This window comes from Drosophila navojoa, chromosome 2, assembly GCF_054131105.1.
Source record: "Drosophila navojoa isolate 15081-1374.11 chromosome 2, UAZ_NAV_1.0, whole genome shotgun sequence".
NCBI classification, from domain to species: domain Eukaryota; kingdom Metazoa; phylum Arthropoda; class Insecta; order Diptera; family Drosophilidae; genus Drosophila; species Drosophila navojoa.
The window spans coordinates 22,834,729-22,852,883 of NC_142890.1; the positions used below are offsets into that span (position 1 = coordinate 22,834,729).

The 18,155-nt window shown below is 41.8% G+C and overlaps 1 protein-coding gene across 1 annotated transcript in view; it reads left to right on the forward strand.

The window, feature by feature from the left end:
• The window catches only part of plum (IgSF transmembrane protein plum), a 54,075-nt gene that overhangs the window by 32,600 nt on the left and 3,320 nt on the right, over positions 1 to 18,155 (forward strand). Inside the window, exons 2-7 of the mRNA XM_030383042.2 lie at positions 13,463 to 13,615; positions 13,679 to 13,879; positions 13,942 to 14,092; positions 14,271 to 14,339; positions 17,062 to 17,782; positions 17,854 to 18,094. Coding sequence (XP_030238902.1) covers positions 13,463 to 13,615; positions 13,679 to 13,879; positions 13,942 to 14,092; positions 14,271 to 14,339; positions 17,062 to 17,782; positions 17,854 to 18,094 — 1,536 coding nt within the window. The remainder of the gene's footprint in view (positions 1 to 13,462; positions 13,616 to 13,678; positions 13,880 to 13,941; positions 14,093 to 14,270; positions 14,340 to 17,061; positions 17,783 to 17,853; positions 18,095 to 18,155) is intronic.

The following is an 18,155-nucleotide window of genomic DNA, read 5'->3' on the forward strand; positions in this document are numbered from 1 at the left end:
ATTGATTAATCAACTAATTGAATATTTTGCTAATGCTGCGTATCTGTGCTTAATTTGATTTATGCAATTTATTTCAGCAATTATGCACTCTATTATAAATTTGTATTGTATAAATTGTTTGCGTTTTTTTAAATATTCAATGCATTTCAAATTAAACATGTAGACAAATTTGATTTTAATATAATGGAATATTTTGTACAACTATTTGGATGCTTGGCCACTTAGTCCTTTGCAGCCACAGACAAAAGAATGGCCGGCCACACATTTGACTTGACTTGCCAAATACCATAAACACATTAAAATTTGATAAATGAATGCATTTAACGGCATTTAATCTTTGGCCAAGTGAACCAAAGGCTCTCAAAGCAGACTCTGTACGTTTTTGCTGGATTATTTGATGTTCTCTTCTGTATACCCTGTAGTGATTAGTTGTGAGTAAGGTTAGTTGGTTATACTATTTATAAATTAGACTGTGCGCAAACATGTGATATGATATACTATAGAATTTTTAGCTTGAGCTGAAAGAATATTTAAATACATATATGCACACTATAAAACAACAAATAAAAATATATATATATATATACATATACAAACCTGAATCTTTGCTTCCTCACAGCTGATTCATTCTTGTATATATGTATATATAATCTCTGTTTCTTAATAATTCCCATTCAGTTGATGGGCTCTGCATACATGTATGTATGTATATGCGTTCCATATTGAATAAATTCTTATTAAATTGGACTACACATAATATGCTCTGAGAGTATCTTCTAGTGTCCCACACAATATTCTAGCTTGTTTCGTTTTGCGTAATTGTAAGTAGTCCCTGCTCTCCCATATTTGTTGTAATTGTTTTATTGTTGTTGTTGTTGTTGTTGTTGGCTTGCCGAGCGTGTGGCAAGTGGTTTTCAACGGTTCACAAAATTTCATTTCTGTGGAAAATAAAATTTTATTGCCATTCTGCAATTGCAGTGCCAACGACGCGTTGCGGGGGGGGGGGCGGGTGGGGGGTCGGGCGAGCAGCTCCACTCACTTGACTGCTTTCATTAGCCAACGTCTACGTGGTGTAATTTTAAGTGTTACTTTTAATTTGTTGACTTGCATAGGAGCGCAGTAGAGAACTACATACATATGTACATATAGCATGTGTGTGTGTGTGTGTGTGTGTATATATGCTTTTATTGCTTATTAAGCGTTTTTAGTTCAATTAAATCGTATAATCGATTAAATCCTGGCGATAGAGACAACGACAGCGACAATGTCGACGACGACGACGACGACGGCGACGGCGGGCAGGACACTCACGTAGCCGGCATTTGCGCTGCGCCACGTCGTGCTGTTGCTGTTGCTGTTGCTGTTGCCCTGCGCACTCAGACGTGCGACGCAATGTCTGGGCAGGAGCCAGGGCGAGACCGTCTGACCGCTCCGCCCACTCCCGGACACGTTGATTACTGCTGATTGCCCGACAGCAAACAACGCGCCAAATAGCAGGCATCAGACCACCGACTGGGCTGTGTTGTTACGCCCGGCTCGTCCGCCCGCTCGGAAGCCCCTTGATGCCATTAATTGATTTGTTACAATCAAATTTCCACAGTCAATGAAAAAGTCTGATGAAAATTTCGTTAATGCCGTAGCTTTGTTCGGATTATGGAGCCGTGCTCCAGAGACCGAATGTGGCGCATTATCTGCCAGAGTTGCCAGCGCATTGATTTGATGCAAAATCATCTATAAATCTTATGCATTTCGTTCCGGCCCCACAAATGGGCCAGTTAAATGGCATTTTCGGTTACGTTGGTCTGGTGCGATGCCAAGACATGGCCATAGATGTGGACATGGAGTGGAATCTGATGCTGCAAATGGACATGAACTGCAATAAAATAATCATAAATTTTCGGCGGATTCCGTTGCTGTTGTTGCCACAATTAAATTGTGCAAATTTGGCAAATGCACAAAAATGCTTGCACAAATTTTTTATTTGACATTTTTATGAGTCGTCGCTGGCCCCATGGCTGTGGCTCTGACTGTGGCATACCGAATTCGAGTCCCAGCTTGGACGCGGCTTGATTTATGCAGTTGATTGTCCACAGCCGACTGGAACGTTCCATTTCTTGCAGTGTATTTGCGTGTGCACGCTTTATCGTTTATTCCACATTACTCAAGTCATAATTAAGATCTTGGCAGCCGGTGGCCACAGCAGCAGCAGCAGCAGCAGCAGCAGCAGCAGCAGCAGCAGCAGCAGCAGCAGCAGCAGCGGTGGCGGCGGCGGCAACAGCATCGCTCATAAATTGTGGAAGTGGCTCATTGACAACTTCATTTCCGCGCATGGTGTGCAGCAACAACAACAACAATAACAACCTGCTTTTGCTGTGGCATGTGATCCGTTTAAGATCAGGGAACTCAGCACACAGAACACTTGGCGTCATCAGCTCAGCTGCATTGCTGCATTGTCGCACTGCACGCAACGTGCTGCTAAATGACATAATGAACTGCATTATTTATGCGACACACTGTGCGAATATATGTATGTGCGAATTATATGTATGTATAATTCATACTTCAAGCACTCACCAATAAAACTCCCAAACAGCAACAGCTGTTGTTATAGATAGCCTCAGCCACAGCCACAGAGTTGGAGTCAGAGTCCGCTTTTTGCCTTGACGACAAAGGCGACAATTTGTGCGTGTGCCCGATAATAAAACGGCTGACATTTTGCCTTATGATGTCATGACAACATTCAACAACGGCTGCACAGCTCGCCAACCTCCTCATCGTGGCTGCGGTTCCTCCACATTTATTTTGTTCACTTCATTGTTGAACTCATGTTCGACTCGGGCTGCATTGTCCTGCAGCTGGGTCGAAACCTAAAGGCACAATATTGATGAATGTGGCTTCAAGTGATCAATGCGTTGTGTACTTAAGAGCCGAATTGATCAATCATTTTACCACTGACATTTATTACAGTGCTGACTGCGATAAGACATCTACTTAAAATATAATTAAATGCAGGCTATGAAAGCAGGCGACGGCCAGCGGACAGTCGAGGTTGCTGAACCCAAAATAGGTGTCAGTGAATTTAAGGCTGCCAGTTGAAGAAGAGGAAGAGTTAAGAGTATACATATATTAAAAAATTAAATCAATTTACTATATATTATAATATATATTATATTGTATTCAAATCGAAATCTCTTTAATGATTATTAATTCCTATTTAGCTAAATTTATCCCCAAAAATCACCGCTGAAAATAGAGCTTTTCTTATATTTCATCATATAGAATTTCAACAGATTTTAAATGCCCCAAAATTAAAATTTATTAAGTCAAAATTTTTTAAAACCAAATTTTTAATCGGCTTCAGTCAGCGTCGCTTCTCAGTGAATTTCTAAGGCTGCCAGCGCATGCAGAAAAATTCCCGAATTTGAAACTTGAATTTCTTATTGTGAGTTAGCACCCAATTAGCGTGTTAAATATTTAAAAATAATAATAATAATCAAATAAAATTTGCTGCTGAACTTTTCGGGCGTACTCCTGCCTGTTGGCTTGTAAATTTATAATGAGCTTTAAAACTGAGTGAAATTCGTCTAGCTAACTTTGTTTTTAAATTATATTATTTCAGTTTGCATTCACGTGATTCTCTCATTTATGTTGAGCAACATGTGTGTAGATAGCTAAAAATAATAAACAAAGTTATCCTGACAGTTGAATTCTGTTAAAGTAAATAACATATTCAATTTCATATTCTGTGCAGGCAAGCAAATAATTAATTGTTATTTAATAGTGATAATTCCCTTGTAATTTTAAAGTGCATTGATAGAAAACCTAATAAACTGCAATATTTGCTGTCAATTGCTCTCTGTTTTGATGGAAATGCAGAATCTATTTACTCAACCATTTGGCAGACAGTCCAAATGGCAAATGGACAAAAAAAGGGAAGAGGATAAATGAAATGAGATGATATATCCTACTATTTAAGCATGGCAACTGGCATCTAATTAGTCTCTTCAAACATTGACAAACAGCTGCTGTGTTTGGCTTAGTTTGGTTTGGCTTGGCTTGACTGAATGTGGTTTGGTTTCGCTTGCTGGCTTTCAATTTGCAGCTTTATGCATTGGCAATAAACTATTTACTGTATCAGCTATTTACCACTTTTTGATTACGCCGCATTTGTTTGTTTCCTGTGGCCTTAATTTGCACATGGCAGTGGCTGTCGTTAAACGACAGGCAGAGGTACATAAATACACACATGCAAACACACACACACACTGATGTACACCGTGGCATACGCAGGTGGCGTTTCACGTTTCACGCGCTTTTAATTGAGTGCTTCCGCTGCAATTAACAAGTACAACGCATCCAGTGACGTCGCTTGACTGGCCGAGTGTCTGGTTAGTTGGTTGGCTGGCTGGCTGGCTGGTTGCTTGCTCCGGTCACTCATCAGGCTTGACCAGCTGTTGGCCACAAGTGCTCCCCTTTTTTTTACACTGCTCTGCTCTGCTCTGCTCGGCTCTGTTCTAGATTACAGGCTGCTTACGCACTTATGCCTCTTTAGGTAAATATAAAGCATTTAACGTGTTGACTGCCACAATTTGTGGCAGCACTTGCCGGATTTGACAAATTAATTATGCCAAAATGCGCTGCAGCTGACATTCAACTTGTGCCTGAAACATAATCGGAAATAACTTTATTGTTCCGTTGTCCACTTGAACGCATGCAAAGTTGAATTTTGTCTATCGATTGCTGTTGTTTGGCAGCTCATTTTACGATTTTCCCCCAATTTCCACAACTGCCAGTTTAGTTTGCAATTTTCCAGTTGAACGATAAATGCAAATAGATTTCACCTGCAGACGTTGTTTGTCCAACATTTCGAGAATCTTTTTTTTCCTAAATTATGCGCATGGCATTTTCTCAGCTACACTTTTGGCTGCTGCTGTTGCAAATGCTGCTGTAACTGTGTATGCTTTTAGCTTTAGCATGTTGAGTATCGAGAATCATGTATGACTTTGACATTGACAACTTGGCAGTAACATTCATGAGGCCGCTCTGCAGCAGCCCGTCCAGGCTGTTCTCTGCTGCAAAGCGAAATTGTGATTACATGCGATACCAAATTGGTTGTTTGGCTAGCGGGCGGGAGGGGTATTTGGGGAAAAGACATCGTGCACATCATGCTGTTGACCCGAAAGAAGGCAAGGTTGCGGAAATGTTCACATTTTACATTTATTTACATTTGTACCGTTAGCTCCGAGGAGTGACGGCAAACAGCGAGCCATGGCAGTGACACGGGGGTTGCTGTCTGATTAGGTTGATGGATCGACCACTTGCTTATTTGACAGCTCACAGTTGGTCCAATGCAAAGTGTTTTCCATTCGACATCATTGTCAGTCGAAGCTAATGCTAAATCATGGCACAAATCAATCACAACCATTTGTCACAGTGTGCAGCAGCAGCGGCAACAGTCGCCCTCTCTGGCTGTGTCCACAGTCCCGTCCAACTCTCCATTCAATTAGCAACTCATAATAACAATAATTTTTCTTGCAATTCGCATTCAGTAAAACATTTTGTGGCACGTTCAACGTTGCCGATGTTCGTGACGCTGCCTACCTCGACTGGCGGAGCCGCAGACACACAGACACAGAGCCCGTTTCGGGCCGAGCCAGCGGCATCAAGGGGATGCGGGCCGTAAGCCCCATGCTCTAGTCATTGACTGCAACAATGTTGCCTGTTAAATGATGCATAATAATCGGGAGCGAGAGCGCGCTTACTGAGCTTTGCTGGCAACGGGGGAACGATGGCCTGGGATGATGGGATGTGGGACACTGTCCCGATGGGCCAAAGCCAATGCCATGCGGCTCTTGATGGCTGAGAAATCATAGTGCTGTAGTCCTTACTAGCAATTACAGTGGGCTTACAGAGTATTCCTCTGGGTCGAATATATCTAATAACGGAGGTTGGCTTGCTTGATTTATCTTTAATTAGTTGTTCATGCGGTACATAACTGTAGATATGTGGATCCTGTTGCGTTTGATGGAATTTCGAAAATACTAGCATACATATGTATAGAGTCTGAGCCATGTTAATTGAACTATAAGCTGCGAGCATCTCTAAATTAAATTTTAAAATTATTATTTGGTTTTCAATTGTGGTTAGTTTTTAATTTTAATTTTCGGAATTTTTTTTTTTTTTTTTTTTTTTTTTTTTTTTAATTTTTCCATATAAATATAGCTTCAATGTTAGTTCAGTTATGCTTTCTATTATATTGAAATGAGATATCAGAGCTTTACTATATGCAATCCATTTTATTATTACTTTATTCAGTGTATAAAGTATATTTAAAGTATCTTCAGTACATCCCTTTTCATGGCTCTCTCAAGTATTTAGCTCACTTGCTATATAAATTATATTTAATTTGTGTTTATTCCTAAGTTAAGTTTTAACTTTGTTTTCTATGTCTTACATACTTGTCTTAATATTTATGTTACTTATTTATGTTTTAATGCCTCTATAAAGGAGTGTTACTCAAGAGTTCGTCTCTATATAACCCTTTTGCTCCACTGTGCATGGTTGAGGCTTACGTGCTTGTGCTGATGGTTGCCGGACATTGTCCATACTCGATCCCTACTCAGCACTTGTGCATTGTGACCCGCCCATGCGGCCCTACCCCACACCCTGGCCCACGCCCACGCCTACGTGCACGCCCACCTTGAACAGAAATTTGCTGAGTGTAGCTGGTTGCGGGTTGCTGCTGATGGCTACTGATGGTTGCAGGTTGCTGGTTGATGGTTGGTGGCTGGACGACTGGATGGCTGGATGACTGGATGGATGGATGGATGGATGTATGTATGAATGCATGGCTGTTGGCTGGCCACTCGCTGCGTAACTGACGAAAATACGCTTGGCTTCCGTTGTGCCAAGTGCAAGTTGGTCATCGTGGCCACACAATACAGTTCCCTCGTCTGTGTGCGTGTGTGTGTGTGTGTGTCTTGCAATATTTACTCTGCTTGAAATGAAACATTTTTATAATTTCTTTTCGGTTCGCCTTTTTACTTGGCTTGTGGCTGGTGCTGCTGTTGTTTGGTTCGTTGGCTATTGGCAACATTGTTATTTTCTGCCATTTGGCCATTGACTATTGACCAGCTATACCATGACCGTGGCCGGTGCTCAGCACATTTTCAGCGGTTTATTTATTTATTTCGGTTTAATGCATGTTGCTTTTTCCTCTCTCTCTCTCTTTCTCTCTCTCTCTCTCTCTCTCTCTCTCTCTCTCTCTCTCTTTCTCTCTCCCTCTCTCTGTTTTACTCTCTGTGCCATGCTTCCATGTGTCGTGGTGCCTGCCCCTCTGGCGTTGCCTGCTGCGTCTGCATTGCTTGATTCCGGGAAGTTGTATTGAGTCATTGGTAAACGGTTTACGTTTAACCCATTTAAAAATGCATGCAGTGGCGGGGAAGGAGCTGGAGGAGTGCGAGTCGTTAAAGGCAGCAAAGAGTCGCGTAAACGCATTTTGAACATTTTCCATTTAGCATACAATGTGGCCAAAAATACAAACAACAAAAGCATGCCTGAATTATATACTTGAAGCTGTTGTATGTGCTCTGACCCTCTCTTCCCCTCTCTCTCTTTCTTCAATTTGTTATTGTTTGTTTACGTTGCCAGCGCAAAATATTGAACGGAAATATTGCAATTTGATTTATGGTAAAACTGTACAAACATAAGCGAGAGCGAGTGAGAGAGAGTGAGACTGTGAGGATATTAGGTGGGGGGCGCTGTGTTTGCACCACATATTGCTGCCTGCCAAAAATGCAACGGAAATGAATTCGTTTATGGCACAACATATTGCATTTTGGTTATCCGCCGCCGTGACAGGCGGCCAGTGCTGTTATGATTTGTAATCGGAAGGTATTTGTATGGCCCTCTGCGAGGCGGCCAATTACCGGTTGCTGCCCCTTTGTTTACCCAGTGGCCAATTGGCAGGATTAATAAACAAACGCTTAGCATTACATTCGCATATATTCGATTACCATTGAGGGCCAAATGGCCATCGATTATACATTCGGTGTACTCAACTGCAACTAATACCGAATTATGTCCTGAGCCAGCATTTTGTGACCCATTTAGCCCGGGGATTAGTTGTTGGCTTTATTCGTAGCGAGCACAATTCTGGCAGCAAAAGCCATGCCTTTTGGCATTATTTGTAGTCAACATATTTTTTGTTTGCCCCAAACTCTGTGGCCTGACAATGCAAATTGCCAAAGACAATTTATTCCAATTGCTAGCTGCGCCAAAAGTTAAACAAATATGTAAATTGATCGTGTCTATGTGTGTGTGTGTGTGGGTGGGTGGGTGGTTGGATGTGTGTGTGTGTGAGTGTGCGAGGCGTTACAAACAAACAAAGCTCAGGACTTTTGGCAAAAACCAACTAACCAAACGAAGCTTGTAGTTTAAAAGGCAATTTATCTTTGACTTTTGAAAAGTAAATGCCCGCCATTGTTTAAAGTGGTTCAATCGCCAGAAATCCCAAATTCAGTTCCAGACATTCTATGTATGGATATGTATGTGCGATGGTGTCGGTGGCCTCCGGGATTGCTCGGGCGGGTTTGCTTAGCTTATGTCGGGTAAGCGCTTTTAACTAGTTCTCGCAGCGCTGCTAGCAAAATTTCGAGCATTCTCAACCACTCAATTACACACTCCACACACGCACACACACGCACCCACACACACGCAGACGGGCGTAATCAATTGAGCTGGCAGGCAAAAGGCACTAGGCAAACAATGGGCATTATACACCAGAAGTTACAATGGGGCGGGTGCACCAGAGACTTTCTCATAAATTTCTCGCGGCATTTGGAAATTGCATTGAAAAACGCACGTAAAACTATTTGAGCTGCTAACCTAAATAAATAAGCGACGGCAACTATCGCAGATGCCTGCAGCAAAAACAGGAAGGCTAAGCTTGAGTTCAATTGCCGAATATTCAATACACTTACATTGTTAAGTAAGCGAATTTGAATTGATTTGTGTCCACTCTTAATGGTAATAAAATGTAAAAAAATGAATAATGCTGAATATTAAAAACTCTTCTGGGTGCTACATTTTTTAATTAAAAAAAATAAAATAAAATAAAATATATAATAATCATTAAAAAAATGGAAAAATATTAAAAATGCAAAAATAATTATAAAAAAATAATAAACACAAAACAAAAATAATTATAAAAAAAAAAATAAAATAAAAATAAAAAATAAAAATTAAAAACAAATAATATAAAAATTAAAAATAATAATAAATAATTAAAAAATAATAATAATAAATAAAAAAAAATATTAATAAAATAAAAACAAGAATAAACAAAATTTATCACAAAAAAATATACATATATATAAATAAATGAAATGTTAAAATGAAATAAACTTTTCCAATATTTCAATTAATTGGAATTCGCAAAAAATCATTATATAAATAAACAAATTTAAATATTGAATTAAAAGTCAATCCCTTTTGCATAGCTTTCACTTTCCAATTGATAAGAATTTATATCAATTTTTTTTTTCTATTTTTATGAGAGTCGATCTATGATCGCTATCCAATCTTTTTTATGTCTGTTTGGCAAAGAATTTTAGTTCAACATTTGAGGCGTAATTAATAAAAAAATCTGTAATTTATCTATCGACAAACATAGTTATTTGCCTAAATCAAGCATGAATCTAATTATTTGATTCAAGCAGTTGCATACACGATCAAGATTTCGAAACACCCCTGGTAGGGTGTTAATAGACTGTAAGCCGCAGCAACGCGACTTCAATTGGAAGCCCGGGCATGCAAGACAATTCTAAAACTGCAAAATGTGGGCAAAGAGGGAGAGAGAGAGAGAGAGAGAAAGAGAGAGCGAGAGAGCGAGAAGGAGAGAGGAAGTATGTGTGTGTGGAGAGTGCGAGCGGGCGCCGGCAATGAACTGTGTGGTGCAGGCAATCAATAGATGCGGCAGCAACTTGAGATACAAGATACTTGCAGTGCAACCGTGGAGCTTCCCACATGCTTGTGCGGAATGCTATGGAATGTGCACACGCATCTTCGATTGCCATGCGATGGGCTGGGATGCCCGTTGCGGTGGGTGCTGCTGGCAGTGGCAGTGGCAGCTGCAGTGGGTGTGGGGCAATAGCCGCGCAGTAGCTTACATTTATGCGCGAAATTGTCGTATACATTTGCACATTCATAAATTCTCGTTGAGCGCCCCTAAGGCGACAGGCGGCAAGAGCCCGTTCCGTTGCACAATTGTGGAAGGCGGTCGAGGGCAACGCAGCCGCAAGTAGCAAGCGGCAAGCGGCAGGCATAGTTGCTCTAAGCTGTGCTCCCGTGTGTCCCGTGCTCCTGCTGGCATTAAAACTTCATCTTAATTTTATTTTGCTCTTATTTTATTTTCTCTGCTGGTCTTTCTCTTCATGTTTTGCATTTTTTTTTGTTTGCTGGCGCGTTTTATTGCCGCATTTCATGGCAACGTGGGGCAACCTTAGAACAGCACGTCATTAGACGATAAATTATCTTTCATGTGCGCTGCATTTTGCATAAAATGTTGCCATGGTGCCGCCGCAAAAGTGTGCCAACAGCTGTGCCAGCCGCGTTGCAGCTGAGCCTGCAGCCAGAATCTGAATCTGAATCTCTGCCTGAATCTGAATCTGGTGCGCGCTAACTGCAACTGGGAGCTGCTGCTGCTGTGGCATTAAAAGGATGCCAGGCAATTTGAATTTGTGAAATTCCATTGAGGGTAGCAAAGCCGTTGCCGGGCCTCACTTATCTGTGCACAAGATGTTGCCGTTTGATAAGCACAGCGCTGCACAGCAAATCAGCAATTTATGTGCCGCCGCCGCCGCCGCCACCGCCGCTGCTGCTGCTGTTGCTGCTGCTGCAGCAGTTGCAGTTGCAGTTGCATTCATCATTGACTGCAGCAACAGTTGCTGCATGGAATGCGCTGCCGCCATCGACGTGCGTTCAACTATGCAAATTTGTGCTAGCTGCCCCCGCCCCACTTGCAACTTGCTACAACTTAGTAACTTGCTGTATTCGTGTGTGTGTGTGTGTGTGTGTAGTTGTTGTCAAACAGCATTCAAGCACGATTCTGAGAAACATTCTTGCCCAGTGAGTTGACTTGCACTGCGACTCCAAGAATTTGTGCATTGAGTTGGCCTCAGCTTTGCCCAGATGCGGAGCAGATTATAAAATAAATGAGCTGAAATTATATTGAAGATTGCAACTAACGGTCGGGTCGATCGGCACACACAAGCTGACTGCCATGACAGTTCAATCGCTTAGATGGTCCATCTTCTAGTTCGAGCTGCTGAGCCATGGCCACCAATTGGTAGCACGAAAATTGCTTCTCGCGCTGATAGCTCCAGCATCTGTATATCATCTAAGTAAATTACTGCCATGGAGAACTGCAAATGCTGAATCGAACTGCTGCTGCTATTTAAATTCAATATTGCACGCATTTAACTCTCTGCCTGGCTGCTAATGACCCTTGGCGCTCTGCTGTTGACATTGCCCATTTCAGGTATGATAAATGGCAAAAGGTGTGCCAGCTAATGGCAGACCAAAAAAGCAAGGCAAGGAAATCGGAGTGTGGGAAAATCCAAAGAGGTTGCGGTTCATGTACGAAGTTGAAACATGCTTATATGACACAAAGAATACCTTATTGACTACAAACAGTTAAGAGTTTTTATAAAATTAAAAAAATAAATTAGCTAATAGAGCTAAGGTTTAGACTAGCATTTTGCATATACTTTTTTTATCTTTTATAGTTTTATATTCATATTCTATTTTTCATGTTTATGAAAGTTATATCATATATGTATTTATATATACTTGTATAAATAATTCCTTGATATAATTACCATAGCCATATGTACGTAGATTGGGCTTAAAGACATTTGTTCCTTTTTGGCAAAAGGAATTCTCAAACCCGATGTCAAATTTTGAATATCAACTCATGTCTTTATAGATGCGAATGTCTTATTCGCAGCCTCTTAACATAAAACATTTTGTCAGGGATCGTCACCAGCATTTAAATAGATTTGATATGATTGATATCATTCTTAAATATGTATTGCTATATACATATAGTATATATTGTTATTACAGTCAGCTGGATATGATTTCCACATCATATTACATCCCTCTGATAAAAGTGTCTGGCCATGCGTAAGGGTATGCACATATTTGCTGAACTTTGACTATTCGCTGCAGGGCAGCAGTTTCTAAAGTGCAATTTAACGCCCTGCCATTGAAACAATTATGCCATAACAATTACGTTTTGGTTGCACATGCAAAGCCACGCCCCCGCCGCCCTTTCGACTATTTAGCTGCATGTGCTGTAAAGTTGGCGCATTTAGCGCTTCTGTTGCTGCCGCTTCTGCTGCTGATATGGCATTTGCTTGTTTTAGCCATCGCATTGGCAAGTCCAAGGAATTTTCATGCGTCAAATTGCCGCATGTGCATTGCGTGTAATTACAGCAATAAAAATTGCAACACATTGCGTACAAACATGCAACATATCAACGGGTTGCACTTGCCACTCGCCGCTTGCCACTCGCATTTCGATCAGAGAGCCCTGGCCACATTTTCAGCTGTGTAGCAATTATCTTATTTATTTCACTACATTTATCAAACACTGAACAAATTTGAACAGTTTCCCTAGAACTCGCAATGCAGTCAGTCGTCTTCCCAGTTACAAACGGCTCGTTAGCCCAGTTGGCCACAAGTGAGTGCGCACTGTGGTGTCCGGCTGCCACTTGGGTGGCCCTAGCTGGAGCGGAACGCTAGTTGATTGCATTTTTAGCATAAATTTCAACGCATTTGACTAATGTTTGGCGATTTGTTATTGTTGGAGATGCAACCAATGCTCGCCTTTGCCACCATTTTTCAACAGCCACTTTAGCTCTGACACCGGGAATGCATTCGGAATGCATCAGCCAAGGGGGGAGCGGGAGAGTGTGGAGAGTGTGGAGAACTTATTGCAGGTACTCAGTGTCATGTTGCGACTAGAGAACTCTCGTATCGTATGCAAATGCCAGTTGCTGTGCTACAAGAGAGGTGCTATTATGCAACATTACGTATACGCAGTGTGCGAGAGCTACTTGCCTGGCGTTTTCATTGCCAACAGCAACGAAATTAATTAACGGAATGGCTTCAGCGCGTACCACATTATCACAGTCAGAATTGCCACCGCCGTCAGCGGCACCACAAATATCAAAACTCTCGCCCAGCACGGCGTCTTGCTTCTTGGCATTTTCTGTCTCTCTAGGGCATTGCCCTAAGTGGAGTATATAGATAACTTCCGAGTCACAAACAAAACAAGAAAGAAAACAACTGTTTTTCTCTATATATTATCTACTTTGTTTTTTTGCCTGTTTAAAGTGTTTTAGTTTTTCGGAGACACTATTTTCAACTCAAGTTCGATATTTTGTTTTTCTTGCAGTTGCTGCCGCTACACAATCGAAAAACTCAACAACACTAAAGCCGTATATACAGATCAAGAAGCACGCCGTCACAAGACTGACCATAACCAATCCGAATGCCACCCACTTACTGCACTGCAATCCCATCATAAATCCGTATGACTACTACCAGGGTAAGTGAACGAAGCACTCTGCTCTCGTTGTTGTATGGCTTTGATTGACCTCTCCCGCTGCAGACGGCGCTCCCATCTACTGCAGCTGGTACCGCAACGGCGAGGCCATCGAGCACTTGGCCATTCGCAACAATCAGTTCTTCATCTATAAGAATGGCACGCTGCGACTGCCGCCCAGTGAGCGCATCAGCGGCGTCTATCATTGCCTAATTGAGTCGGATGACATGAAAGTCATATCCGACAGCATCACAGTCGAGTATCCAGGTGAGTCTAACTCGGATCCCACTCGACATTGCCCAACTTAATCCACAATCCTATTCCTGCAGTGCTGAAACGTCTTGTGCTTGGCCCCCAGCAGAGCGCCAACGTAAGCGTCCCGGCGGAGGGAAACCTTGTGCTCGGCTGTCCCTTTTTTAGTGTGCCCGCTGCTCGCATCAGCTGGTACTTTGGCAACGAGTCCTTGGCGAATGATAGCAGGCGAGTAAAGATCAGTGTTTGGGCACCGAACCTGCAGCGGCTGGAGATCTGCTCCCCCAGAATGCCTTCTGCTTATTTGGTGGCTTCAAAAACGCTTGGCATGCTTGAGTTTGGATGTCATCTGACAGCCGGCATTAATATATTTTCTCCATTTTGCTCTCTTCTTTATTTTCCACAGCGCTTTTATCCTGAGCAACGGCACGCTCATAGTGCGCAAGGTGCGACAGGAACAGGCCGGAAAATACAAGTAAGCCAAGAAATTAAATATGCTGCGATATAACTAAATGGTTTCACAGTTTGTTTTTTATACCCTGAACCCATTGAAAATGGGAAATCAGGGTATAATGGTTTTGTTAAAATGTATGTAACAGGCAGAAGGAGGCGTGGCAGACCCCACAAAGTATATATATTCTTGATCAGGGCGACGAGCTGAGTCGATTTAGCCCTGTCCGTCTGTCTGTCCGTCCGTCCGTCCGTCCGTCCGTATGTTTGAACGCGTCGATTTCAGAAGATATAAGAGCTAGAGACTTCAACTTTTTTTTAAAATGTCCGTAAAAACAGCGCGCATATCGAGTTTTTCACTAAAAAACGATAACTCATTCCGATAGTTTTTTATCGATAAAAAACCTTATCGAAGATCACTTAAATAATTATATCTCCTACATCTTTCAAGCTAGAGTCTCCAAATTTAAAATGTATATTAAGATGTATTTTATACAATTTCGGTTTTTGTTAAAATTTACCCCCCACCCCTAAATCCACCCCCTCACCCTCATCTTTGTAAAAGTCGTATATCAAATACTAGAGACTTGTGCTTCGGTATGCACATACATTTAAACATCATGATTACGTTCTGTAAGTTTCATTACGATCGTACGTCTAGAAATTAAATTATTCAACAAATAAGTTCTCATAATATTGCCAACACTGCAGCGCAACCCAAGCACAATAGGTTATAAATTTATAACTCCTACATTTTTAGAGCTATAGTCTCCAAATTTTAAAAGTATATTCCAATGCATTTTATACAATTTCGGTTTTTGTTATATTTTGGATACCGGCTCCAAATTCACCAGAATCCCCAGTGAAGGTCAGATTCTAGTATAGCTAATTGTGAATGATTTGATTTGATGTTTTCTTTTAAATGCCAATTATTCAATAGAATATGTAGATCATATGCTGAAAGTTTCATTAAATTCGGTTTAGTCAATCGACGTTAAAAAATAACAAAATGTTTGGCCAATTAACAAACGCACGTGCTGCAGCAACAGCAGTTTTCCAATACGTGTGCACACATACATTCAAACATCTTCTAGCACATTCTTTGAATCACATCAGCAGTTAGTTTCGTTTAGTTCTGCTAGATGGCGTTGCATCAGTGAATCTATTTCAGTTTTGACATTGCAAATGAGAACAGAGGAGTGGCGTCATGGTAGGGGGCGCGGCGCTCGATCGCGAGGTCCCCGGTTCAAATCCTGCTGGGCGTATGTAGTTTTCTTTTAATTGCTTCAAAACTTTTATATATTTGTGATTAAATTTCTCTTATATTTTTTCAAAAATCGAAATTGAAATTTTAACATTTTTATTAGTTTGGTTGTTCTTGCACATTCTTAAAGTCACATCAGCAGTTAGTTTGACTTAGATTTGGTAGATGGCGCTGTAGCAGTGAATCTATTTCAGTTTTGACATTGAAAATTGAAACAGAAGGGTGGCGTCAAGGTAGAAAGCGCGGCGGCTTGATCACAAGGTCTCGGGCTCAAACCCGGAGCGTGTCGGAATTATCTTTTTTAATTGTTTCAAAATTTTTATTTATTTAATTAAATGAGTTTTCTATTTAATTTATATTTTTAAATACATCGAAATTGAAATTTGAACCATACTAAATGTGCTTTTCTATTATTTTGGTTCAGGGTAGTATCTAGTCGAGCACTCTCGACTAGAGTTTTCTTACTTGTTATAATTTTACCTTGTTATGAAATATTATTTAAATTATAGTCTAACTATCAATATACTCCATATCTTCCATAACTTCCTTTAAATACTGTAAACATGAAGCCTCACTAGTTTTCACGACTCATTTGACTGTAGACATTGGAAAAGCAGCTCTTAATTTATCCTAGAAAGTGTTTAAAGTTAGCGGTTTATTATTTTGAAAATTTTTGGTTTCTTATTTTTAAATGATGAAATTCTCATGCGCATGTCTATATGCTTGGTTCAGGCTTGTCATTGATCTATCGTCCGGTTGAAAGCTGAGTTTGAAATATTTGTATATTATATCAACAGTGAACTCCAATGTTGCAGACATTAAAGAAAGTAGGAGTTGAGAAATTTAATAGGCTATTTACTGCATAATTAAAAAATAATAGCTAGGAACTCTGAATAGATATTTGAGATTACATACACTAAATCAACCGTTATATGAGTTTATAATTCCTAGGTTGCATTGCTGTTAGAGATACTTCAAATGGATGTGAAGCATATTCTAATATAAAGAATCTCTTTTTATTCTGAGAAGAATCTCTTCTCTTATAATTTCAATAGTTAAATATACAAAATTTACTGACGCATTTATTTATAGGCACAACAGTTAAAACATAGTTTAGACATGATTACGGTCGAATTGAGATCCAATGTGCTTCAACACGAATCCATTGAGTGGTTCTGCTCAACATATTCCTTTAATGTTTGCTTGGAGTTGTTTAGCCAAATCGTATTTCTTGGAGGTGCAAATTATAATTGGCCAATAGCCAGTAGCAATTACTGTTGTTGCATATCAACACCTTGGCCACAATCCATCAATTCATCAGCAGCAACCCTTCTGGAGCTGCTATCCCCCTCTCCCCCTCTCCATCTCCCTCGCTGCTCGACTCGGCAGTGCATTAATTAACACCATGCACTGGCCGAGTGACTGGCATAATTGTGTGCACTGTCCATGCCAATTAATGTGTGTGAAATATTATCCATTGCAGATGCGTGGCCAAGAACCAGTACGCCAGCAGAACGCACCGCCAGTTCGTGTGGCTGGTGCGTGTCGAGCCGAATGCCAGCGGGCCACAGACAGTGGCCACAACGACAACGCATCTGTTGCCAGCCTTCCAGAATGCCACACTGTATGTGCCCACAGGAGGGTCGCTGCAGCTGCAGTGCCACGCGATGGAGGACTATGTGCCCATCGAATGGTGGCTGCAGCATCCGAACAACTCCCTGTCCCAGCTGAGCAACAATAGCATGACGCTGGAAATAACGAACGCCAGCATGGCCCGGCATGAGGGATACTACATGTGCACCACGCCCACAGACAGGCAGACGTTCCGGGTGATAGTCACCGTTCCGCCGAGAATAGTTAGCTCGCTGCCCGTGGAGCTGGGCTACATCAGTTTGTCGACAACGCTCAGCTGTCGCGCTGAGGGCAATCCGGAGCCCACGCTCAGCTGGTACCACAATGGAGCACCGCTAAACAGTTCCTATACGCGCTACATCAGTGGCAACGAGCTGTACATCCACTCCTTCGATCCGGAGGAGGAGGGCATCTATCAGTGTTTCGCGCGCAACGTAGCCGGCGAGGATTCCGTCACCGGCGAGATGCGCTTCAAGCACCAGCTAGAGCAGCCGAATCCGCTGCAGAACATACGCTGCTACCCGCACAGCTTCCACACCATCAATGTCACCTTTGACAGCCGCACCCTGGAGGTAATTTGTCAGCCAAATGGCAGCATCTGAGTTGAATCTAATTCGCTAATTCTGTGCGCCTCTCTCCGCAGTCGATGTTCGTGGTGCACATTGTGCGCAGCAATCCGCATCAGTGGAGCTCGTTTGCGCCCATGAAACTGAATCACACCTCGTTTGTGGTGATCTCAACTGGCCTGCCCATCTATCGTCCCTTTGCGCTAATCACCCGATTCCTGCTGCCCACCTCGGAGGTGCGCTCGGGCAGCTTAGTGCCACAGCAGATGATGATTAGCTCGCTGCGCAGTCCGGCCGTTGTCTGCTGCACCCAGGGCTGTAAGTTAATTAGCAGCATCCAGCTAATCCGACTTACATGTTAATCGCATTTCCCTTTAAC